Source organism: Elaeis guineensis, chromosome 15 (genome assembly GCF_000442705.2).
Source record: "Elaeis guineensis isolate ETL-2024a chromosome 15, EG11, whole genome shotgun sequence".
In the NCBI taxonomy this organism is placed as follows: Eukaryota; Viridiplantae; Streptophyta; class Magnoliopsida; order Arecales; family Arecaceae; genus Elaeis; species Elaeis guineensis.
Genome location: NC_026007.2, coordinates 69,124,855 through 69,151,064, shown reverse-complemented (window position 1 = coordinate 69,151,064; position 26,210 = coordinate 69,124,855). Strand labels below are relative to the sequence as shown.

General features: G+C 37.8%; 2 protein-coding genes across 3 annotated transcripts; one reads left to right on the top strand and one right to left on the bottom strand.

Moving 5' to 3' along the window:
- Positions 1-337: 337 nt before the first annotated feature.
- On the bottom strand, positions 338-7,814 carry LOC105058336 (AP2-like ethylene-responsive transcription factor PLT2). Its single transcript, XM_010941224.2, is given in 10 exon segments — positions 338-657; positions 768-850; positions 960-1,010; positions 1,108-1,181; positions 1,320-1,414; positions 1,508-1,516; positions 6,548-6,630; positions 6,727-7,192; positions 7,195-7,414; positions 7,658-7,814. Coding segments are annotated over 9 exon segments (1,182 nt in total). The 5' UTR covers positions 7,373-7,414; positions 7,658-7,814; the 3' UTR covers positions 338-514.
- Positions 7,815-10,067: 2,253 nt separating this feature from the next.
- LOC105058337 (uncharacterized) lies at positions 10,068-25,851 on the top strand. Of its 2 annotated transcripts, XM_073249639.1 has the most exons (14): positions 10,068-10,436; positions 11,247-11,363; positions 13,604-13,668; positions 14,913-15,018; positions 15,120-15,191; positions 16,306-16,365; positions 16,545-16,671; positions 16,746-16,939; positions 17,078-17,262; positions 17,710-17,837; positions 17,915-18,019; positions 20,964-21,244; positions 23,237-23,480; positions 24,575-25,851. In XM_073249639.1, the coding sequence occupies exons 1-14, from the start codon at positions 10,170-10,172 to the stop codon at positions 25,429-25,431; spliced, it is 2,808 nt and encodes a 935-aa protein (XP_073105740.1). In that variant the 5' UTR covers positions 10,068-10,169; the 3' UTR covers positions 25,432-25,851. The 2 variants fall into 2 exon arrangements, with proteins under 2 accessions (XP_073105740.1, XP_010939528.1); XM_010941226.4 differs by lacking the exon at positions 17,915-18,019 and having other exon boundaries at positions 10,069-10,436.
- Positions 25,852-26,210: the final 359 nt, after the last annotated feature.

Genomic DNA, 26,210 nt, shown 5'->3' with positions numbered 1-26,210 from the left:
TCAACCACCAACGCAAGGAAAGAGAGGTAATGATGCAAGTAAAACCATGAAATATTAAAAAGGTTGAATATACCATCCAAAATACCACAGAACCTTGGACCTATCACAAAATAGCCAAAGGCCTTGTAACTTCAGTTCCCAAGCAGTCCTGACTGGTGCATCTCTGTTCTGTGCTCAAGTTTTGATTGGTGCACCGAATATCGAACTGAATAACTATAATTCTCAGTGGGTCTCTTTCACTCTCTTTTATAAAGAAAGGAAGATGCTTCGATGTAAGACGAACAAAGCATGGTCATCTAAAGTAATACATATCACGGTACCAACATTAAACTTCATCTACAAAGCGAAGTTAACGAGAGTTCTTTTATTTACTTTAAACCTTTAACACCCCATCCAGATTACAGCAATGCACAAAACACTATCCAAATTTGGAAAATTATGGAAAATATCCGGATGGCATTAGACAGTCAGCAGCCTAAAAGAGAAAAAATACATATAAATCAACTGTTGGCCTTTATGTCTCAAGTTTGCAGGGCCCTTCTAACCGCTTAAGACCTCCCTCGCAGTAGTTGCTGATGTCAAAATTAGTCACAGCATGCACACCACGCAGTTCAATAGCTGCGATGTCATAGGCCTCCGCAGCTTCTTCCTCGGTATCTGGTTTTACCCCAAACGCATAGAGCTATCAGTAACATGGCCATTTCTCCACCGAAAAAACTATTTAGTATTTGATCAGGCTGAGCGAAGATGGGGAGCTTAATGCTTACCAAAGGTTCCAAGGTATATATCTTTGGCATCCCTGCTGTCACCAACTCGACCAATTCGAGCTTGCCACTTACCATCTTTCCGTCTTATGAACCAAAACATCCCACCAAATGTGATCGGAGTCCAGATATGATTAATATCAACTTATAAAGAAACATTTAAAAATTAAAAATAGACAAAATTTTATAGCCAACCTCGTCACTCCTCTGTAAATTGATGCTCCCCTTGAGAAACAACTACTTTTTCTGCCATTGTAACATGCCAGAAACAAATTATTATATCAGGCAACAACAACAACAACAAAAAAAAAGGATGGAGATTGGTTAGCTCCAACATGCATACCTCCGTACATAAGCGACGTACTCTTCCTGGCACATGGTCTGCATTGTCTCAAGCTCTTTCTCATAATCAGAGACCTGAGAATAAAGAGGTGAAACCAGCCGGATAATTCTCATTTGAAAAATTCAAAGATGACCGAACATATATAATAAGTTAAAGATATGAAATAAATAAATAAATAAATAATCTTTACAAGATAGCATTAGTAATCTCACGGGGAAATTTAGTTTTGTATTCGGGTTTGGACCCCAGTATTTAAGAGCTGCAAGGTCATGTGCTCTTGCTGCCTTCTCCTCTGAATCATAGCTACCTGCACGAAAAATCCAAAGACAACTGAATTTAATACCCTTTCTTCATGCAAAATAAATGCAATACGAGCCAAATAATTACTAATAACACTTACCTAGATACACTGAAGGCAACACCACAGCAGCAATTAAAAGCAAGAACCCCAGCCATGAGCAAGACCCGGAGCAAGGAAAAAACAGAAACAGAGGTAGAAGCAGTAAGTAGTCGGCAATATATCTGGATAGTATGTTCAAGTTTTTCATCTCTGATAAATAGTAGAACTATTGAGGGAGGGGTAAAAAAGATGGAATCAGAGTAAACTGGAAAGTAACTCTGCATATGCAGCAACTATAGTTATTACAAATGGCACTTGAATCACACAGTGCAGCAGCCAGTTCAACATTGACTAGAAGAGGTCCCTGGAGCATCAGCCTATACTAGAGAATAATACTAAGTCTGGAAGGGGCAAGAGGGTTAGAGGTGATGTGATACCCTATCCAATATCCCACACGAATCTCAAAGCGGTCTAGAAAAGAATTAAAAAAAAATGGAGAAGACTTCTGAAAAGAGTTTCAGGAGTCTTCTTCCTCCTCTCCGACGAATCTGGGATGAAGCCGGAGACCTAGGGCTGCTAGGACCCTAAGATCCTCTATAAATCTCTCCCTCCCCCTCCAAAGCAATCCACGACGAAGTCAGCCCTCCTCTCTCTTCTTTCTCCCTCTTTTCTTCCGTTGAAATTGCCACACCCTAGACTTATGTCCGTCGGAAATTGGAGCTGGAGACGCCATTGGAGCTCAAGATAAGTGCCGATCTCACCTCCTCTCTCTCTCTCTTTCCTTTCTTTCCATGGTGTTTGGCACCGTCGTCAACCACCGGTTTCGTCGGAAAACCACAAAAAAAGAAGCCCCTATTTTTCGACAATTCCCTTTTCCAGCCGCTAGCGTCGCCATCCCTTGAAGGCAAGTCGTAAGCCAAGTACCCCGGCCTCCCTACGACCCTCCATAGCAAGTCCACAACCGCCAGCGAACAGCCAACGGCCAAAAACGAAGAAAAGACCCTAGATCCCCTGTTTTCTGAGCCTATTTCCCATGATTTTTCCGCTGCTCGATCCTCGCTGCCAGCCACCCATATGTTGCTGCCTGCTGCCACCCATAGTGAGCAATGCATCGCCACCTCTTGCCGGTCCTCTAACGACTAGCCGCTACCCACCCCCTTTGCTCCCCTACTCAACCAAGAAAAGAAGAAAAGAAAAGAAACAAAGAAGAGAAGAAAAGAAAACAAGAAAAAGAGAAAGGGTTCTCTCTCTTGTGTCTCTCTCTCTCCTTCTCTCCAGATTTCTCTCTCCACCCACTCTCTTTCTCTCTCTATTTGATCCATGAACCCCAGTATGAATCTAAGATGAAAACAAAATGACCTAAAATCATTTTAATATCCGTGAAGTATGTTGATCCCAGTCCAACCTTTACCAAATATTCTTAGAATCTGATCACCGTTAACCCCTGTTAAGTCATCCTGACATGAGCCTTAATGATCTTGATCATGGATTCCTTTTTTGAGGGATACGAATCTCTCTCTCCACTTTCTCTCTCTAGAAAGATATGCACTTATGATAGAATCCCATCTTCTTGCTATAGGACTCGAGTTGATTGAAAAGATGATCTCGATCACTTTGATGTCTGGATGGTTTATCGACCGATCATCTGATCAACAATTTCTTTTATTATTATTTAATTAATTAAAAAAAATTGATCATGATTTGATATTTTAAACAAGATCACTAAATTCTCTTAACGAAGTCTGAAAATCTAGGATAATCGAGGTAAATGGATCTTACAGTCCTTATTTATTTTTAAATTACCATATTTTTTATACAAATAAGCTGTTGTTGATAAAATCATATTTATATAAAATAAAGATCGGCATATGTGATATGAAAAAGCATATTTTATTACGATCATTGATTTTATAATATGTTTTATGAAAATAGCATGTTTATAAAGCATGAATTTTATTATTTTTCCATCTATGTACATATATGTTTTAAGAAAAAAATAAAAAGATTTCAAAAGCTCTCAAATGGCTATTAGGAAGATTGACATGCAGAACTAGCATCCACAAGAAACGTCAATGGATATAAAGTTGCATAGAAAACAAGAATTCTATCAATTAAGAAACATGACCCTATCACAGGTATAAAGTGACCTTAGCAGGAATATTTATAAGCAATGTTTTGAAACATGACACGAACATTCAATAAGAATGATTTATACATCATGTTTACAAATTATGAATATGTTTTATGAAAATAGCATGTTTATAAAGCATAAATTTTATTATTTTCCCATCTATGTACATATATGTTTTAAGAAAAAAATAAAAAGATTTCAAAAGCTCTCAAATGGCTATTAGAAAGATTGACATGCAGAACTAGCATCCACAAAAAACGTCAATGGGTATAAAGTTGGCATAGGAAACAGAATTCTATCAATTAAGAAACATGATCCTATACAGGTATAAAGTGACCTTAGTATGAATATTTATGAGCAATGTTTTGAAACATGACACGAACATTCTATAAGAATGATTTATACATCATGTTTACAAAATTTTATGATTTATGCATGCATGATTGTCTTTATGACTTGTTTTATAATATACTATATGAAATGCTTTATTTTGTAATATCTATTATTTTCTAAATATTGCATTATCATAGAAAAATTTATACTCGCTTCGATACGAAAGTGTAGGTTTTATTTACTGAGTTAGTGTAGTTCATACCTCTCTATTTTTTTTTTTTTTTTTACAGAGGAATAAGGTTGGGAATGACAAAAGATCCAAGCTTGGGAATCTGTGCAATAAGCTTGAAAATTTTGTAATTGAAATTTAGTTTATTGGACAACTACAGATTTGTAGTCAATTATTTATGAATTATGAGACATGGATTGATATTTCATTTTAAATTTAGATGTTCTGAAATAGTTTTGATTTAATTACTTGATGAATTATGGAATTGAATTTTTGACTATATTTTATTTATAATGCATTTTAGCTAATTATGATTGATAGGCTTCGTGCTATCAAAGGCGGTACCCCTCGATAGCATGATGTATTATATCCCAATTTAGGACATGACAGGTCATACTTTCAAAGCCAAGTACGTTATCTGTAGCTTCCAGTTGAAGTGGTGAACATCCTTATTTGGAAAAAGGAAAAGAAAAGAAACACAATATCCAATCATGACCGAAGCAGAACACATTTTACAAGGATATCCTAGATGTTACCACTTTCAATGTGTTTTGCAGTCAGATATAAGAATGGATCTTGCTCAATACCATCTTTGATGAAGGAGAGTAATATACAAGAGTAGCAATTATGAATGTCTGGCAAAAAAAGGGACAAGCTTAGCAAACTAACTATCACATAATGACACCTCTTCTCATTTCCGATACAGGACTTGGTCATTTTCTTAGGTTCCTACTTAAGATCAAGAGGTGCAGAAAGAGAAGCTGGGAGGTGAGGAAGTAAAACTACCAACAAGGGAGAGATCAACTATTTCTGCAACTGAGTCATCTAGTCATCGATAGCAATTTATGTCAGAACTCTAGCCTAAGCACAAAAACAATTGCATGCCAATTATAGGGGCATCTTTAGATTCACTGGTAAAAGGTTGAAATATCTCCACCAACTCAGAAGATATGAAGAGACAATGATGATTATTGGCATATAAGGCAATAAAAGAACTATAGAGGAGTTGAAATATGCCTCTCTAGTTAGGCTCATCTTAGCTTCTCTTTATAAATATCACCTTCTATTGAAAGGGTGTCCTTTTGGGGAAAATGTGTTTATTCAAGGACCTAGGTTCATAGTCACTGAAGCACAAATAGATGTTGCTGATTCCTTGGATACAAGCACATGTAGGCAAAGAGTACAGTCACATCTCATTTGCATAACCAAGCTTGTTCCTTAATTGAATCTGACATGACCACTACCTCTCTTCACACTAGGACATGAAACATGAAATGTAAAGTCATCAGGGAGTCCATGAAATTAAAAAGGACCACATACAAATCCAATTTGCATGTTGGGACCCATCCAGCTAAGGAGGCAAATTAACTCCTACATGACCTTCTCGACCCTCCCCACCTCTTCAATCCCCTCTTTCAATTCTGGCCTGGTGAGTACCTTGCAAAGGCCTATTTGCTCAGCAAAGACCAAAAAAACAAAAACATTCTCCACTTGCACAGCTAAGGGAATCCAGCATCAAAGTCAATTGACTCAGGTCCACATCATAGAAATAAGGTAAATTCCCTCGTAAGAAGCATAGGAATGAGTTATAAAGTTTCCTAAGATGGACTTACATGAAATGGATGTTTCTATGTATCTTGTTATATGTCATTGTTATTTGTAGCTTGGGGAAGTAGGAAAGAGAATATTTGAAACCATTTTTCATAATAGATTTATTGCATGCATCAAAGGAGAGAGAGATGCATCACTGCAGACAAGACTCGTGCGGTGCAGTGGAGAGGATAGTTGACAAAACTAGAAGCATCAATATGCTATGACCATCAACTCCTACAAACTGGTAGTCTCCTAAATAGTGATTGAGAGAAAAAATAGAAATGTTGTCAACTTCAGTTCATTACGTCCTGCTCTGAACTTGAAGGGGACAGTTCCTTCAACCAGGCAAACTATGAGGAGCATTTCACATTATACCAAAAAAAAAAAAAAGACTTGCATTATCTGGTCCTAACAAATGAAACAACTTATCAAGTTGACAAAATAACCTTAAAGGAAGAATTTCATATGAACCTCATGTTGATTCCAAAACATCATCAGTACAGCCAACGGAGAAGATAGGTCAGGGAAGGTTGAAAAAAGCCACCAGATCATTCTCAACGAGTCTGCTCAAATGTGCCAAGAAGATCACATATGAGCTTATGACAGTGTTTCCACCAAATACTAATGTTTTACAGCTTGATAAGCGTGCAATTTTCCTAAAGTTTCTTATATTATTGGCCTATGCAATCACTTCATAAAGCCCTCAACAACAATCATACCATAAAAGTGCCCTCTGATTTATGATTAATAGTTCAAACTTTACATAGCAGAAAACAATAGAATGCGACAAAACTAGAACAAATGCATCCCATACCATGTTTGCCTTTCCGCTTCCGACCTTCCACTTGGCTTCTGTTATCCCACAGATGCGCCTCAAATTTCCCGCTCCATTTCAGCCTGCAATTGAACCACCAAAAATCACAACAAGCAAGAAAGATTTTTATCCTCAAAAATGAAACTTTTCCAATATAGGCTCTCTCCCTCTAAACTCACCTAGTAACTCCATGATAGCTCGATGACCGTGGGGCAGCATACTTCTTCATCGCCGCCGCAAGAAGAGTTCCAACCTTCTTCTCTGGATTCTTACCAGGTCCAGCCATGGCATCAACCGAGCTACCGCCATTAGTGACCTCGACGATCTCAGCCTTCTCGGCATCAGTGCTGGTCGCATTAAGCTCCTCACCACTTCTCGATGAACTCTTGTCAAAGATGGGCACATACAGGGCAACAACCAAACCACTGCCATCGGCTGCGTCGGAGGAATCAGCCTTCTTCTCGTCATGATCTTCACTATTTCTCGATGGCACATCCGACCTAACTCGTTCTTCTCCAGTGGCAGCTTCTTCCAATGATTCAGCCTTTTCTGCAACCGTGGCTTCTAATGGATCAGATTTCTCTTCGGCAGCAGCATTAGCAACGGAATCCACTTTATGGGCGGCGTCTTCTTGATGTCCAGAAGCTCTGAGGATTCGGCGGCAACCTTTTCACCGGCAGCGTTGGATTCGGAGCGCTCACCGCTGTCGTCCAAAGACGGCAGCAGGGAAGCGGGGTTTTTCGAAGGCTCGGGATCCTCCGACGGATCCGGCGATCTCTTTTCTTCGCTCATTTGTGCCAAATCCAAGCTCTTTCCCTTCACCATACCCTAATCCCTCTTCCAGTTCTGGAAACCCTAGTAACAATTCTTGACTCCAGAAGATTAAATGAGAAACTATTAAAAACTATCAATAAGACCGCCAGAGAGGAGAAGGAAATACTACTTTTTATAGTTTCTTGGCAGATCTAGAATCAATATAATCCATGATAGAGAAAAGATAAAAAATTTCCTTTATCTTGAGATTTCGAGCAAAAATTCTTTGTTTCACATTGAAATCAGGGAATAAATTAGAGGAAGACTAGGGAATTATTAAAGGGAAACGATCGGAACCTTTGCGCTAGCTTACACCAGTACGCAGAGAGTATCGAGGAGAAGAGAGCGCCCAGGGTCTCGTACCCCGCTTCCGCGTCACGCTGGGCCTTTTGCCGCCACGAGGAGTAGCCCCATCTGGTGCCCGCCGTACACGAGGGATAGTACTCCGCGCTCATCTGCCGTTCGATCGTGTCTCAGGCGGATCCTACCGCGCCGGATCGTTCAGCGAGCGCGGAGATCGAGGGGCTAGGGTCGCGCTTGCATCGAGATCCGAGCAAGGCAGCCTTGAAGAACACCACGCGTCCCGTGGAGGCCTGGATGTGCTTGCACACGAATCTAGAGGCTTGCGTTTGGTACAACCGAAGGCCCTGATTGGGTTACCAAAAATACCAGAATTATTTATATTTTTTATGGCCAATGTTAAATTACCGTAATATTTGGATTTTTTTTTTTTATTTCCTTTGGATACAACAAAAAGACAAAACCAAGCAAAAATCTATAAAAATAACGTTATAGGGCCAAAATAGACTCCATGTGGTAGAGGCATGAATTTGGCCACCTAAAACTAGATCCTCCTCCAAGAAGCTTGCATGATGACACTCATATAGCTTTCAAAGATAAGGTGAACTTCTATCTTAAAAAAAAAATAAAATAAAATAAAATAAAATAAATAAGCTAGACTTCTTCTAACATGCAATGTTCATCAAGTGGGGGTTGGTTGTACACTATGGGGAGAGAGAGAGAGAGAGAGAGAGAGATAGAATTAATCTATGAGATGATGATGAGGGAATCAATTTTAATTTAAATTTCCCTCGACTTCGATCTAAGTCTGAGATGTTCGAAACTGAAATATTGTACAAATCCTACTTATATCCCCATCAATTCTGAATGAGATACAAGACAAGAAAAAAGTCACCTACTAACTGTCTATGGTAACATGTGTACCTCTAAAATGAATGCTATTGCTGCATTAAATCCTCAAATTGATCCTTCAAATTTTACTTTCAATACTCCAAGAGGAGGGGATAGCCAAGACAGATATAGGAGATGATATAATGAAATAGTGAGGAAAAAAACTACTCTAATATCTTGATTGAAAATTAAAGTACTCATGTGTAATCGAACCTCAAGTGCTAGCAAAGAAACAATAAAATCATCTTACCAATTGAGAAAAAGTAGGGGCAAACGTCTAAAAAAGCAGATCATTTCAAGTCTTTTCGTAACCAAGAAATGTAAGCCATAAGGGACCTCATCCCTATCTTTACTAATGTGCCAACAAAATATTCACCAATGTCGAAGTAGAATCAAACCATCAGCCCATTTTTTTGGTCAAGTGATGCCAACAATGTTGTGCAAAGAGGCAAGAGAAAATGACATGAATTTCAGTCCTCTATTGAAGTAGGCAAAAAATCATATAATGGTGGGTTGCCGCACAAGACTTTGCATCAATGTAGGCAGTGCTTGCATAATAGCTCATACCATACTAGCTTCCACCAAAATATTTTTATCCTCGATGGCACAACCAAAGTCTAAATCCAACCAGAAGTGAGTGAGCGATACAATTCCATGGTAGAAATAGAAGTAAGCACGTCGATATCCTAAATTTCATGAAAATATCTTTACAATGGAGCAAATCTTTCTTTGCGGTAGTTGTGCTATATCATGAGAAAAATTTAAAACATTCAAAAGCTTGAGGATGATACCGTCCTATGCGGCTAATACCACTTCATAGTTTAACGTTGTTCCTAAATTTCATACCTTATGAGGTAGTTAAATTTGAGAAGTTAAATTTGCAAGTTGCAACTCATTTATACTATCAAGAAAATCAGACAGGCGACTGGTTAGTAAGCAAAGCACTCCAGGAGGCCTTTATCATTCACCATGACAACATGCTGCAACTAAAACTTACCTGGGTTTTGAGATCTGATGCATATGGGGTTATATTTCTAAGGAAAAAACCCATTTATATTATAAAATTTGGGCTCTTACAGTTTTTGTATCTCTTTCGTGATGCTACTGTTTCCTCTGCAGAACTTACTCTCTTTCATGATGTACTAAAAAGAGGGAAAAAAAAAAAACTAATAATCTCTTGAAATGTCTTACCATTGATATATAAGGGTTCCCATGATTCATAGTTGGGTTAAATAATCTCGTAAATATGTCCCATGATATCTGAATTTAATCAAGTAATTTGTTCTAAAAAAAGAGAGATCTAAGGAGGAGCGAGTGAGAATTCAAGATATCCAATCAATGGACCTTGAACCTTTCAATCAGACAATCCACAACCAACCATCACAGACGTCCCAAACGGACGGTTCTGATCAACGATCCTCCTGTCGCCATCCTCGCTCGCAGCCGACGAGCCCCACGTGTCACCCAAAACTCGCCGCCCTTTGCCCCACGCGTCCGCTTAACCCTAATCCTCGATCGTAACGGCTACCGCCCCCTCGGGTTTTTTAGCCCGCAGAAAAAGAGCAGAAACCCTAATTCCTCTATCTGGTATCCGATCCTGAGCTCGTTGTCGCGTCAAATGGCGGTCACGGACTTTTTGGAGGGCATGAACGACTATCGGCTGAGGCCTCGGATGCTGCGGTCGCTGGTGAGGGACCGCCTCCCCGACGAGAAGCGCCCCTTTTCCAGTCCCGCCGAGCTGTCCTCCGTCCTAGCCTATGTGAAGACCCACGGCCTCCTCTCCGAGCGCCTCGCTGATTCATCCGATGGGAAACTGATCGAGGCTTGGAGATCCGCCGTCGATGCCTGGGTTGATCGCATCCTATTTCTGGTCTCAAGTAATATGGTAGCTGTTCAACTCCTCTCCGATTTCTTGTCCTGATGAGAAAAGTTTTCGAAATGCGGTTTCTTTGAGCATATAGTGGAAGTTTTGCAGCTTGTTTATAACAGGAACTACGGAAGAGCGAAAATCTGATTTTTGTACTGGTTATATTCTTTAACAGAGCTTATTTTGACAAGTTAGTAATTATTCTTCAAATGCAACGGTAATTTACATGAAGTAGGAAAAAAAGAAACACGTATACTGATAAAGTATCGAGAACAGAAAAAAATAACTTGGTTTGATTACGTTCATTTTTGCATTATTTAAATCAAAATTCAATTCTTTTAGCTGAATTGAAGGAGGAAATATATACAAATCGAAGCTTTTAAGGGGTTTTATGACATTGATTAGTTGTATATTACATTTTTTGTATTCCATACTACAAGAAAGAACTTGTATAGTTCTCAGCAAAAAAGCATATGCGGATTAACAATGTGATTTGATGAGGCCAGAAACTTAGTGAATGAACCTTGTTCCTTAATTTCTTAAATTAATAAAGCTTGTGCTTATCGTATCACATATGCTAAATTGCTGTTTGCTCAGTCCAGGTTGAGTGGTTTTTTTGGTTTTGCCTTCCAGGAGGGTGAAGTTGCTTGTTAATATTAGCTCTTCAGGACTATGCTGTCGTAGTTTTAATAAGTTTGGATATGATTATTTCGTTGGCAACAGATGCTGCCAAATTGCCCGTTAGATTTTGTTTAATTTCAACTGGAACACTTTTATATCAATTATTTCCAACCAACTGTTTTCTTCTCTGCATTTTAAATGATCTAGCCAGATAAATGTTGGGCGGGGACCTGTTTGCTTGGCGTCACTTGTGAAGAGTGCAGCTCTGACCGTTTCATAGCATCATACTCTCTTTGGTTCCAGAAGCTTCTCTCAAATATTCAGGTAACTTATATCAACTTTCAGTTTATTAACCCTCTGTGACAGTGAAACATTGCCCATATTATTAGATGAGACCTTTTTCTTACTTAAAATTGAACATGCAATTGTTTAATTCGTAATTCAAAGGTTTGATGATTTTGAATACATGATTTCCAATCTTCCTGTTGTCCTAATTGTAACATTGGTACCTGCACAGGTTTGTCATTCACTACTAAGCAAGTGCTACGGAGGATGAAGGATTTTGAGAATGTAGTACTGGTTTTTAATGCAGTGAAATGTATCTTATTAATGTCTGATATGGTAGATGGATGATGGTTTGGGAGTATATAAGCTTCCACTGCATAGGAAGTGAACAGGATGGCAGCAAAATATTATATTCTTGATGATTATGAGATATAAACATTAGCAAATTTAAGTAATACAGAAAATGTATGTCAACCTTGAAGCTGATAAGAACGAGAGACTGTTCCTCAGTTATCCAGAGAAAATCTATTAAATCGGAAACAGGGCAAACGTATATGTCTAGAGTCACCTTCTACCTGACTAAACAATACATAGACATGTCGCAATGATCTTATGATGCACAGTGGCCTAATGCTGGGAAGTTCACGTATTAAGGTTTTCCTTGGGTGATCGATCAATAAATTTTACACCCAGCACTATAAAGTGCAATGGCTTGAATCTGAAAACCAAGTGAGGTTGTTTGATGGTCATGGAGGATGGTTTATGTATCTACATGTTGACAATGTTTAACATATTCATGAAGCAGCAGTCCAAGATGAGACTGTATTTTGCTTTAATTTCCTGTTGTATCTTACTATGAATCTCAAGAAATATGGGTTCTTGAAATATGGGGATTGGGGATAATATATGCTGCTTTTGGAGTGTAACTTCAGTGGGAATTGAAGATGCATTGACTATCACTACTTTGATGATACTATTTTCGAAGAAGAAATGATAGATGAGGATGTCTCAAGTATTATGGTGAGGGTAGATTAGGTGGCCATTTCTAATTGAAAAGGATGCACCTGTGAAGGAAAAGAAAATCATTAGGAAGTTGTAAAACCAACTCTCTATTTAAGTCAATTGTAATATTTGGAAGTAAAGAGTTTTGTCAATGCAAGAGAATAATGAGAAAATGATGGTTGTAAAGGCAATGGTCTGTAAAAGTGGGGAAGATGTAGTTACAGATTAGTATGCTGGAGCAGGCTTGGTTTCACCATTAAGAAGTTGAAAGGATGAAGTGGAGGTGTAATAGTCATGATGGTTGGGCCCATATGTAGCATATTCACTAGAATATTCATCAGAATAGCCCCATCGTAATGGGGTTCAAATGCTGGTTCATTTGGGTAAAGTGTATCAGGAAACCACAATAGTTGGGTGAAACTATTAAAGGATTTGCTCTTGGACAACATCCGATTGTGATATTGGAACCGTAACCATGCTGATAAGATATCTTTATGTTACCACTTTATCATAGATTGAACAGTGGGAGGTCTCCAAGGACTGAAAAATATTTAAAATATGCATTCCGTTATCAATTGGAAGGGGGACAAGAGGGTTTACTCCTATTACCTTTGAGCCTTGACCAAAAGAAGAAGATTCTCTGTATCCTGACATTTGATGACACATATTCTTGGTCTTGATAACCTCTTAAGCCTGTATACCTGGCTTTCACTCTTTAGAGCAATATTGTTTATTGAGCTACATTGGAATATGGCTTGTGATCTAAGAATCATGATCACCTGCCCTCTATATATACTGATGTATAAGTATCTGTTAGGGCCACTTCTTATCTTAGAGTCTAGGTTCAGACTTGACTTTTTTGTTTCCACAATTAAGGAAAGGAGAGGAGAATTAGCATGGAAGAAGATTTTTTTTTTTTAGAGAGAGAGAGAGAGAGCGCGAAGGAGGTTGCATAAACTATTCCAAGAACAAAAAACAAACTTTATTTACTATTCTAGTCTCTGCCAAAACTTATTTTCATTATTTCTGCTGAATTCGAACCATCCAACTTCCAAGTAATCTATATCAATAGCTAGAGTTCACTTGAAAGTATTAGATGCTGTTATTTCAGTTTATATTTTAGCAAATTAGTCAGAATGTTAAGACTGTTGTGTAGTGATGCTAGTTTTGTTGATCCCGTCATATGTTCATGATTGAAGCTTCTGTATATTGTACTCATGCATGCATGATGTATTCATGCATGTTTCATTAATATGTATTCCTTTTCTTGTTGACAGCCGCCATCCAGCACACATTTTGTGAAAGTGGCTTCTTGTGCTTCCTTGGCTGATCTTTTCACAAGGTCTGTTGAATTGAACTTGTTGTTGCATGATAATAGTAGTATTGCTTCTTAAGATACCTTGCACAATTGAATAGGTTGCAGCACCTTTTTCTAAACTATGCTTGACTTTTCCATCAGCTATGCTTGACTTATTTTAACCTATGCTTGACTTATTTTAACCTATGCTTAATTGACTGTGGTCCTTGGCTCTTATATGTCATTTCAAATTGAGAATCTACACCATTGATTGTATCTACATAATAAAAGCTATTAAGAAACTAAAAATCATGTATTCTTGAAGCCTCCTGTCCATGCATCAAGCCAGCACAAAAAATCATGGTGGTAGTAATATTATTATTCTAAATTATATGAGAAGACATATGAACTGAAATATATACCATTAATCACATCATAGAGCATGTATAAACAAAATTCAATATATTTGGATGCTTCCAAACCATAATCATACTAGACGTCATGTCAAACCATTAAAATAATGTATTGTTGAACCAGTTGATGTGTAAGCAAATGACCTCCAAAATATATGATATTTGATTTCATAGTAGTTTTTATGATGTCACATATACTCAACGTTGTGGTCCTTCATATCTCATCTTCACCATTGATTTTGGATTGGTAGGATTGAGGCCTCAGTCCTTCCAGGAGGGTAGACCCTCTCTCTCTCTCTCTCTCTGTGTGTGCTGCGCGCACGTGTGTACATAGTATGAACTGCAAGTATATATTAATTCATCGATCAACATAAACTGCAGAACTGATGCCTATTATTCCTTAATATTATCTAGAAGTTGCTGAAGCTGATATCAGCTTTTTATGCTTCATTGTGGTTTTATTGCAGAATCTTTCAAATAGGTCTCTCCTGTTAAGTGGATTCACACTCTAGCTTCCACCTTTAACAGATCGGGGCTTCTTGTGAAAGACCATCTGTGGCATTGCTTTACAATGTTAAGCCAAACTCAATAAGCTGTAACTCCCTTGCTTCTATTTTATGTTACAAGCTTGGTCTACCAAGCCAATGTAGCATATTTGGGCAAGGCTGAGAAGTGAGAACTCTTCAGTCCTAATTTAAGGCTTATTTTCTATTGAATTTTCTAATCAAGCATTCTTGCTATGTTCAGTTACATTATTTAGATGGTGCTAACCTTGGAAGTTCACATAATGTACTTGGTGCAATTTCTTGGCCATTTTCGTATGAACGTTTTCTCTCATACAATTGGGCATCATATGACTTATTTCTTTGATATCAGATCTGCTGGTTTTACTAGTTTGAAGAAGGATGCAACATCATTTGCTGGGAGACTTATTCAGCCAGTTCTCCAGTTATTAAACAATGATGGTGCAGAGGCTGTATGGGTGAGTCTAATTTGTCAAGGAGTTTGTGGTTTATTTCTTTGTCGGGATGCTGATAGTAAGACAATGGAATTATGAGTTTTTTGTGCTGCATGTGTACATAGGAAGGAGCAGTTGATTTATTGTGCACCCTCATAACATTCTATCCATCTTCGCTGCATCGACATTATGATAATGTAAGTTCCTTTCCATATTTTCTACTTGTTTTTGTTAGGGAAAGCATGCCTTTTTCATTCCTATCAGCTTGGTGTTGCTTGTACACATTTATTTTATTGAAGGATATATAATAAAAGTCTATACTTCTCATGGACAAGGAATTTAGTTGTTATTTGGGTGAGATGACTTATTCATTAGTTGTAGTTATTTTGATGAAACTAATAAAAATTTCTGCTAATCTATGGATGTTAGCAAATATGCTGCATTCAGATATAATTGCATCACATAGTCATCAGTCATCACATACTGTTTAATGGAAAACCACCATGGATATTATTTTCATTTTTAGTAGAGAAGCAAATTCAATATCTCACATGGCACAATCACGTGCTCAATATTTATGCTGAAGCTTGCATGCAACCTCAAGGTCATGCTTAAATTCATGGTGTTTAGCCTTAAAACCATCTTTTAATCATTTAGAAATGGTTTAACAATAACCATCCGTTTTTTGAATATAGATGATAATGAAAAAATTTTCTAGATTTTTTTTTAAAATTTAAATTTTGTGGCAAAAAAAAAAAGGATGCTTCTATTTAAAATAGTATAGATGACCCTGAGTATTCCAATAAAAAAGTGACCATGGTGATAGCAACTTGCAGTAACAACAATCCTATGTATTGATTCTTTTTGCTGACAGCCCAATGATTACAGTAAGTGGGCCTAGTACATCTAATGAAGTCACAGAGATTAAAATGTTGATGTGATGTGTGATAGTTCTGGAGAAAGTGTTGGAAACTGTTGGCACATTGGTGGTTACATATGAATTGATATTGGGTAAATTGATGGGAAATAATTCAGATGATAGGTACATGCGCAACAAAGATGCACCAAAGTAAGCTGAAAACAAGTTCATAGTTGCGCAGAAGGTGAGAAAAGTTGAGGAAAGGTCTTGAAGAGGAATTATTAATGGATGAAACCTGTGATAGTACTTATTTGTTAATTATTAGTTGCATTTTGTGTAGAAATTTTGGTTACATGGAGCATAATTTAAGTTCTGGGTAGTTATTGCATTTTCTAAACATTTTCAGTTAAGACTACAGTAAGAATGCTAACTCAGTAGATAATGTATGGCAGGTTGAAGCTATCCTTGCATCAAAGATTATGTCAGCAAAGTGCAATATGCATACCTCTAAGGTGAGAGATTGCTTCTTTCCTAGAACATTCTCTTCCTACCTGTGTCATCTGAACAAGCAATAGATAATGTCTCATCTGCATGGCCCAGCTAAGAGCCATCCATTTGTTCTCAACTGGCATTCATTTGAGTTTTTTAGGTGGAGGGTGAACAGATTTTGTTCTCTTACTTTATTTTTCAGAAATTTGCCCACTGTTTAGCATTACTTCCAAAAGTAAAAGGTGATGAAGATAGCTGGTCTTTGATGATGCAAAAGATTTTGATAACAATAGATATGCTTCTGAATGATGCCTTCCAAGGACTAGAAGGTAAGGGATATCCTAACTCTGACTATTTGTTCTTTCTGTATTGTTGGGAACTAACATTTGTACACATGTGGCAGAAGCTAAAAGTTCTGAGGTTGTGAGACTGTTAGTTCCACCAGGAAAAGATCCTTCTCCACCGCTGGGAGGTCATTTGAGGTCTGAAGAAGCTTCTCAGCCAGCAACAAAAGTTCTTCATGAAGTATTGGTTCCCATAGTGTCTACTCTCATACATTGTTGCTGCATCATGCTTACTAATCCTTATCCTGTTCAGGTTAGCTGCATATCCATTTTATCTTGTGTCATAGATTTTTTTTTGCTTGTTTCCAAAATTAGATAGTATGGAACATCTGGAATATGTGATACTCAGGAAGTCATTAATCCCACTTTCAATGTGTTTATTGTTGAAAAGGTGGCGGTTCCTGTTCGCCCTTTGCTAGCTTTGGTTGGGAGGGTGCTTAGAGTGGATGGTTCTCTGCATGAATCCTTGTTGCTGTTCACAACTGTGATGCATCAAGAAATTCTCTGTTCAGAGCTTCCAGAATTGCATTTAGCAAGCTTGGATCTTTTAATTGCGACAATAAAAGGAGTGCGAAGGTGAGGGTGGTAAATTATTTCTTTGTTCTTTTCAAAGTAGGAAACCAGTAGTTACGTTCACAAAAATTTCTATCATTCTGATAAAATAGAGGACATTGGAAATAATGCCTGTTATTTTCTTTTATACAATGAAATGCCATTTTCAGTTATTTAATATTATTATTTCCTTGCACCTGTTAGCACTTTTTTTTTTTTTTTTGGTTTAGTTTCCTTGGAACAGTTTTGAAAACTTTTTGTTCTGGAGTTAGTCCTTTATCTTACGGAGTTGGTCCTTTATCTTACAGATGAAGTTTATTTTGTATCTCAAAGCCAAATTCAAAATTCATCTTCATTACCTAAACCATATTATGCTGAAAAATTCATTTGTTTATCTAATCCAGTTGTGTTATTAATATTGAAGTTGATTTCTAAGATTTTTCCTAATTGTGTTTGCTATTTTTCCTGCAGCCAACTCTTACCACATGCTGCTAACATTGTGCGACTCCTGACAGAGTATTTCAGGAGAGCTACATTGCCTAATATAAGGATAAGAGTTTATTCTATTATGCAGAATTTGCTGATCTCCATGGGTGTTGGTAAGTCTTACTTTCTTAATATCCTTATATTAAGGATAAGAACCTTGATATCCTTATTCTTTTTCATGGAAATACAGCTGGACAGTACTCCATGGTCAAAATTTGTGTTGCTAGAATGGAGCTGCTCCTCAGTGATGGACATGCATATGTGCATTTTGAGTTCGCAAGATCAATCCCAGCTTGTTAGTCAAAGAAGAAAGATTACAGTTCTGTGTCATTTGTTTACTTCAAATGTGGGCAGCGAAGTTATGAGACAATCACATCATAGGGCACATGCATTCTGTAGGCAGAGTTCATGCATTCTGTAGGCAGAGTTGCTTAAAATACTGGTGTTTTTTTCTATCTTGAGGGCATTGCATACACTTATTAAAACCTTGAAGGGTTCTCATAATACTTGAAATCAGATGATGCCATAACCACTTCAAATGGTGGTGCAACAGACAATTTCATGACACAAATGTGCAGTAAAGGACATGCATCCAGGCAGAAAATGCCTTGAGATGCTAGTGTTCTTAATATTATTTTGCATAGCCTTGTTCTAACTAAGGATTCAGGTCCTAATAGGACATCCTGTGGGACACCGGGATAGGATACCATTTCATGTGTTAGGACGGGGCTGTCCTGCTAGCATCCTAGTATCCTAATCGGGACGTCTTGGGACAACCTCTGTTCTAAATATCAGGACCGGGCGGGATGGCGGCGTGTCCTGTTCCATGAAAAAATCAGGACAGCCCTGTTCCACGGGATTTAAAACCTTGGTTCTAACCTTGAATAGTTCTCGTAGTTGTCGAATATCCAATATGCCTTATACGGTTATACCTTTTCCTGTTCCCATAAGTGACTCCCTCGTCACTTCTCTTCTTGGCCCCGGCCACTGAAGCTTGACGGCTTCTACTTCTTAAAGCTGCACCAGTTTTAATAACATCATGTTCATTTGCTTTTTATGTTAATTTTGTCCTATTTTCATGATACTCCGAGCTCATTCTACCATCTCCATCTCTACCCTCATTATTTCTGCCTGCTACCCTCTTTGTTCCTATCGTTCTCACCAGCAGTTTCAATTTCCACAACAACCACAATTTATGGCCCCATACCTTATTCACAAACAAAGTTGGGTTTACCATTATCTATAACATATAAAATATATTTCCAAGCTTTGCCCGCATGCAGCAGTCAACATTGTAGAATCACATGCCTACTCCATTCACCAGTCCATTTTTATTGGGTAATTATCTTTATTGAGACACAATCATTGTCATTATCTATTTGCCATCATTTTGGTTCAAAATCTCTTCTCCATGTATGTTTCAAAAAAAGGAAAAAAAAAAGGGTTTAACTAATTTTCAGTAGACTGTTTTCTACTATTCTATTCTTGCCCTTGACATAATCTAATCTCACTAAGTGATACCGATATATGATGAGCTAAAGGTTTGAAGGTAAAGAACTAATAGATGGTAACCTCTCCTGGATTTGAAGGTAAAGAACTAATAGAGGGTAACTCTCATACATGTCAATTATGACTCTTCACATATTGACAATTCTACAATATTAAGGCTTTAAATATCAGTTGAATGGTGTGGTCTCATTGTCCCGAGTGCCCAGATGACTCAGGAAATGGACCTGGATGGGATGGGATGGGACATTCTCCATCTAGAGTGTTCTATTCCACTTAAAAAAACTGGGACAGCCCTGTCCAATGGTATTTAAAACCATGTACCATATATGCATACATTCTTATATGTATATTTATTTGTATATACATGTTTGTATATGTATGTATGTATGTCTATCTGTACATATATGCATGTTTATGTGTGTGTCTATGTATACACCTCACATTTTACCAAACTATGAGTACTAGGATTTGACTGATAGCTGGGATGCCATTCCTTTGTAAAATGTGCAAGGACCTAGACTTCAGATTTTTGCCGTTGCATGTCAATTATTGCTTAAGTATATCATCAATGCTACCTCTTATATTAAATCAGAGTGTACTAAACTGTCTCTTGACAATATGGCATGCTTTTCCAAAGGAGTTGAAGTTTTGCATTGTTTGTTCATTCTCTGGGTTGTCTAGTTAATTGTGTAACTAGAAGAAGATTGTTGTTGACTGAAAGTATTTTCATGAAACCCGAATTGGTTTCTGGATCACTTGTGTCAGTCTTCCTTTCAAAAGATTCTTCAAAACTTTATATTACTATCTCTTACTAAATTCACAGTATTTAATGCTCGTCCTTGCAAGTAACACCATAATATTTTATCCTATATCTTTAATATTTGTATTTTATATTTGTCATTTATGCTAGCAAACTTAAAGAGCAAAAGCCAATCTCACTCTCAAAATGCATATGTCTCTCATTTTTGTGGGTGTAGATGTTCTTCTTATTATTTGTCTGGGGAGGGGTCAGTAAAAGTTTGTATATAATCTGTTCCTACACCCTCAAATCATTGTTTAAATTTTCATTTTTGCTATGGTGGAAATTGTGTCCCAAAAATTCTTGCACTTCATGATTTTTCAAATGGTTTGATTTAAGCTGAATAGATGTTTGTTGGGAAGTTATACAATATCAAGCAAGGAAATCCATCATATTATAGTTTATCTCTGCTTCCTGAATAAGTTGTATTTCTTCCTTCATCTCTGTTTTGTCATGACCACAGTGCTCTGTAGCTAAGACTATGGTTCTGCAATGAATATTCTGCTCCCATATTTACTTTAATGCTGTCAAGCTGTAATGAACTCTTAAGGTTTTTGTCGGTGCCTGAAAGGTATCCAGTCTACAATGCATGCTTATCCATGATAGTGATCTTCTCCAAATATATGAATGCAATGAAAGGAACCAAGCTAGGTTTATTTATTTTATCTCTATTTGCTCGTACTTGTATGATTTCATATTGTTAACTGAACTGTGTCTAAAAGATGTCTTTTTTGTTCATAAGACTTTTCTTTTTTTAAAAATGCATATTTTTACAATATTCATAATGAGTCAGAAGCAGTCTCTCAACCCCCTCCTCCTCTCACCCCCTCTCTATCCTCTCTTTCCTTTTTCTTTTATTTTCAATTCATTGTTCACTTGCTTTATAATCAAGTAATTTGATTACTAATTCGCAGGATTGGATCTTGATCAGGGATGGCTTTATACCTAGCCCAGGAAGTAATCAATAATGCTTTTGCTGATCTGAAGGATAGTCCTGAGAACAGTTTAATGTTCTCGAATTTATACTCATCCAAAGTAGGAAGTGAGACATTGAAGCAAAGTAGCCCTCGGAAGAGGAAGCATGCTTCTGGATCACCAAGGCAACATTTAAATAGCGTTGACCCTGAAGTTGCAGCGATCAGCAGAAAACCAGTTACTCCTCTTCCTGTCAAGATAGCTGCACTTAAAACACTGGAAGCTCTTTTGACTGTGGTATGTGTATATGTTAATGCTTTTAATTACTGTTGACCGTATAAGCATATGCATTTTCCAACATAACTTTGGCATATATTTTTACGTACAAGTAATTGAAACTTCCTACTTTTATGAGTGTATATTTGTGACTAGATACATTTTTTTTTTTAAAAAGCCTTCAAATGTACATTGCATTGACCATAATATACATGGAGAAAAGAATGTTTTCAGAACAAATATGTTCTGTCGTTGGCAGCAAACTAACAAATCTTCTTACAGAACAGGATAAGCTATATCATTTGATCATGATACTGTAGGATAATCTAGAAGATGATGCAGTTAGCAAATTTATGAAATGAAGATTTTAGAGGTTATAGTTCCACGGTGTTTCTCAAGCCTAGAAACTCTGCTAGATGCACAATGCATCTTCATCACATAATTCATTACATAGAAGATATCAACATGGACCATGGTTTCCACATTGCCCGGAATCTCAGCCAGGATATTGATATTGGCGTCAAACACTGACTGACATATGTACGTCCATGGATGCAAGCATGCGTATGTGAACCATTATTATGTTGGGTGATACAAAACCAATATATCTCAAGGTGTCAACAAGTATGATATCAACATTTTGCGTTCTCTCTCTCTTTTTTTTTTTTAAGAAATAATTAACTAGAATGAATCTGTTTTACGAAATCAATGCCCTAAACAATGACTAATCTTGCTTTGATTGTCAATATTTTGATATAGCATACAACTCAGCTAACAACGTCCAGCTCTCTCTTCATAGCTTTTCTGGCCCTAGAATGCCTCATGCCACCAACGCTCGAAATTGCTAGTTGTCTCCTTTGTGGCTGGTCAATCGACATAGTCCACCACATGGCACCTTGTGACATGCTAACTCATGCCCTCAACCTGTACACCTTCTTATGCTTTACATGTGCCATTTGCTGTAACCTCAGCTACTATTTTGGACCTTACTAGCCTTCACCTCCATGTGCCACTGCCCTCATCCCTATATTCATTGGGGCCCTTGTTATCCATTCTGCTAAGAAGTGGAAAGAATGCTGCTTCAGTCACTGACCGAGCTTGGATGGCTCCTGGGAGTTCGACGTGCAATGGAGGTGGTACAGAAAAATGTTGATAATTGTGATTTCTTCTTGGTTTTCAAAACAGGAATGGGTGATAACCACTGAGGGAAGTGTGCAACCTGAGGAGAGGGAGCATGATGGGAGGTAAATGGAGGAAATGCTTTGGGATGTGCAGAGGAGTTCATATACAATAAGAACCATGACATCTTCAAGATCTCAGAATTCATTGTTCTTTTAAAATATGTCCATCCTTACACATTCATTAGCCAAGATAAACTGGTATTTTGCTTCATCTTAGTATTATCTACCTGATGAAATAGTCAGGACTTTATAGACCTTGACTTTCACCCTTACATAATTCAATGCCCTGTGAAGTGTAGTAGAGTGCATCTCATATATTGTGATAATTTTTTTTTTGGGAAAAGGAGCGATGCTGATTACATAAATTCATAAACTAATATTAGTTTGTTGATAATAAGCTCTTTCCTGTCATTGTAACGTTGTAGTGCTCTGGCTTTTCTTTATTTATTTTCATGTTCTCAAATTTTCTTGTTGGGGATATCCTTTCTGACTAGGTGGTGCTTTGGTTAGTCGTTGATGCCACTCCAAGAAAATTGGTTTCATAGTTTTCTGATGCAATCATTATCCTATTATGGATTAGACCATGGTATAATCTGGTGTCAACCTGCTGATCCATGATGATTAGATGGCAGGCATGTTTCTCTTGATCATTGTTGGGTAGAAATGATATATTTTTGTGAACTGCTTTTGTATAATTACCTGTTTTGTGAGACTCTCTGTGTTTATTTGTTGGTTTCTGAGTTTTACGGTGGTGCTTCACTAACTTTTCAAGACTCACCCATTGCAAAGCAACTGAAAAGTGTTCTTATGCGGTATTCTTGGCATTTCGTAGGGTGGTTCTTTGAGATCGGAATGTTGGCGGCCAAATGTGGACCTACTTTTGATAAATGTAGCAAAAAATGCCTGTGAGATGGGATTGTCGTACGAGGGAAAATCTGTCATTTTAACAGAGGAACCTACAATGTCACGAGCTGATTTTCAACTTGCAGCATTACAGGCACTGTTAGCATCCCTTCTTTCGCAAGCTCATGTTCGCCCTCCATATTTATCAGAAGGCCTTGAACTTTTCCGCAGAGGTAGCTATATAAAGCATGCATTTAAAGCTCCTAACATATGACAAAAGATAGTGGTTAAAACTAGGAACATGAAACTGATTTAAGTACAAATACAATCAATGCTATAAGCACCTTTGGAATTTGCTATTACTTGGTACAGCTCTCTAGAATTATCTTTGCCAGGTTGGTATGGGGTTTGGTGGGTTCTGCTGCTTTTGCAGCAGAAATTTGAAGTTACTCAACCCCATACCGAGCTTTCATTTTGTGACAACATTCACTCATTTTCTTGTTTGAGCAGTGAGGATGAGCTCGAGTTGTGTGCAGCGGTTTCTAAAGAAAGATTTTAGTTGATATTTACCAATATGCAATGCCATATGACTCTGGGCCACCTGATTTTGAACATTCATTATGTAAATTTTCCACTTTATTAGCACCAACGCATTCAAAATGGCCTCCAAACCTATGAGATCTAACCTAGTTGACTAAGCTTTTGCTTGTTGTGACATTCAGCCTGATGTCCAGAAGGTCAGCTTCTCGTACTGTGCCAGCTGTATGTTTTATGTGATTCCGAAGAAGGGACATGTTGCATGATAATCTTTAGAAAGTAGGCATTTGTGATATAATGTTGCTAGTACTGTGGTGCTGTCCTTGAGGTTCTATGCGCAAGAATTATTACACACTGGTTTTTGAAGAACTGCCATGATATTATCATTTATGTCTTTGAAATAGGAGAATAATTATTTTTGTCTTAAAAAAATAATAAAATTGTGCAAACCTTGAAGATAATTCTGTGCATGAGTGCCTGCAAAGAAATCTCTATGTAGGGTCCCTGGAAATGCAATCCATGGTTTCTCACATATGATCATGCCCATCTATTTGTTTCTTCTATAATGCAATAAGAGAGAGTGAGGCCACGGATTGCAGATCTGGTCATCCACATCTAGATTGCTATTGTGGGTAATCATGCCTGATATTCTTCCCAGGGTATCAGGTATGATCATGGTTTGTTTCATATTCACACAAGTATGTGAGGTATCCCCTGCTTAATGTGGTTGAAGGAAAAATTTCTGTTAAACATTGGACAGCTTTAAATATTTTTGTGGCGTGGTTTCCAGGAAAACTAGAAACTGGAACTGCACTTTCTACGTTCTGCGCACATGCCCTGCTGGCCTTGGAAGTTCTTATCCATCCTCGAGCCTTACCATTGGTGGATTATTCAGTTGCCAAGAGTCTGACACTTGACAAGGGTTTCAACGACAGATTCCCAGAAAGTACATTTCTCAGCAACCAGAAAACCGCTATGCCTTCATTGTCCAAGGGTGGTCTAGGGTCTCTTAATGATTTGGAGGATGATGAACAATACTTCAATTGGTTGGGTAGTGATGAAGAGGCTGCAGCAGATGCCAGCAACCTGAGTAGACATAATCACAATGCTGATCAACCTGAGCCTGATTTATTTGAAGATTCTCTGGCAGAAAAGGGTGCGGGGGTTCATTGTGCCGGAGGTAATGAGATTGTTGAAGGCAGTCAGGAGCGCCTTATTGATGTGGAGATGGAATGCTTCAGTAAAGAAGAAAATATGGTTGAGTCAACCATAATGGAAGAACCCAATGCCAGTAATTGCATTGGTGTTGCAGCTGGCTCTGAGCGGGCATCACCCAACAAAAATGTACTTTCCAGCAATGGGATGCCTCTAGGCAAAGAAGACATGATTTCAAGTGATGCTGCGGATCTCAGCAACATTGCTGATAAATCTAAAAATTTTGCTGCTGGCGTTTCCTCTGGTGATCTGATGGTGCCAGGCAGAGGTGACCTTGCTGCAAACAGTGCTTCAAATCTCAAAAATGATGCAGATGATGGTTATAGAGGCTTAACCGTCTGGAATAAGGGAAAGGAGCTGATGGATGACTCTGACTCGGTCTCTCTTGATTCATTACCAGATATTGTTGATGGAGATCCAGATACTGATTAGTTATGTATGAAAATTTTGTAGGTTTACGGAATTACAGGGAATGGAGTAGCAGCATAGACCTGTATCATATGAAGTCTTGGTTTTTCTGTTGTTACCATTCTCATTTCTTCAATTTGTCCAAAGTACCTGGTGTGACTTCAGTCGAAGCGGTTAGCTGCCCAAACTCTGTTGTGTCAGTTTGCTTTCTTAACCGAGCTATCCGGAAGTGGATGGCAAAATTTTATTTATATATAGATGGAAACAAAAAGTAGTTTTTCTTTGGCACTGTTCTCGGTATGAAGCCTATTTTTGTTTAGGATAACGAGTATTGAATGGAGAGATGCTTTTGGTAAGGTTTAGGTGTGGAGTCTCTGATATCTATCCGACTATTGTGTTGTTTTGCCTCACTGATTTTCAGTTTCATTCGTTCCAATTTTTCCATCTGCTCTGATTTACTTCTCACTGAACTATTTGTGTTAATGTTTGATTCTTTTGGATGATGAGTGATGGTATTGTGGTTTGCTGTCTAAAATTTCAAAGACTGGTCTGGAATTTTAAGTTTTGCTTCTTTAGTTGTAGTTTTTCCATTGACTTATTGATTATATTACGATTATTGGTGTGCCCATTTCTCTTTAATGGCCAAGGGATTGTCATGTGGTTCAAGCTGCAGGTGTCTCAAGGGAGCGAATAACATGTACTATTTTAGGTGTTACAGCAGCATTATTCTCTTGCTGAGCTCTCTCAGAATTTTAGAATATGTTTTGAGTTGAAGCTCAAACTGTAATTTGCACACTCCACCC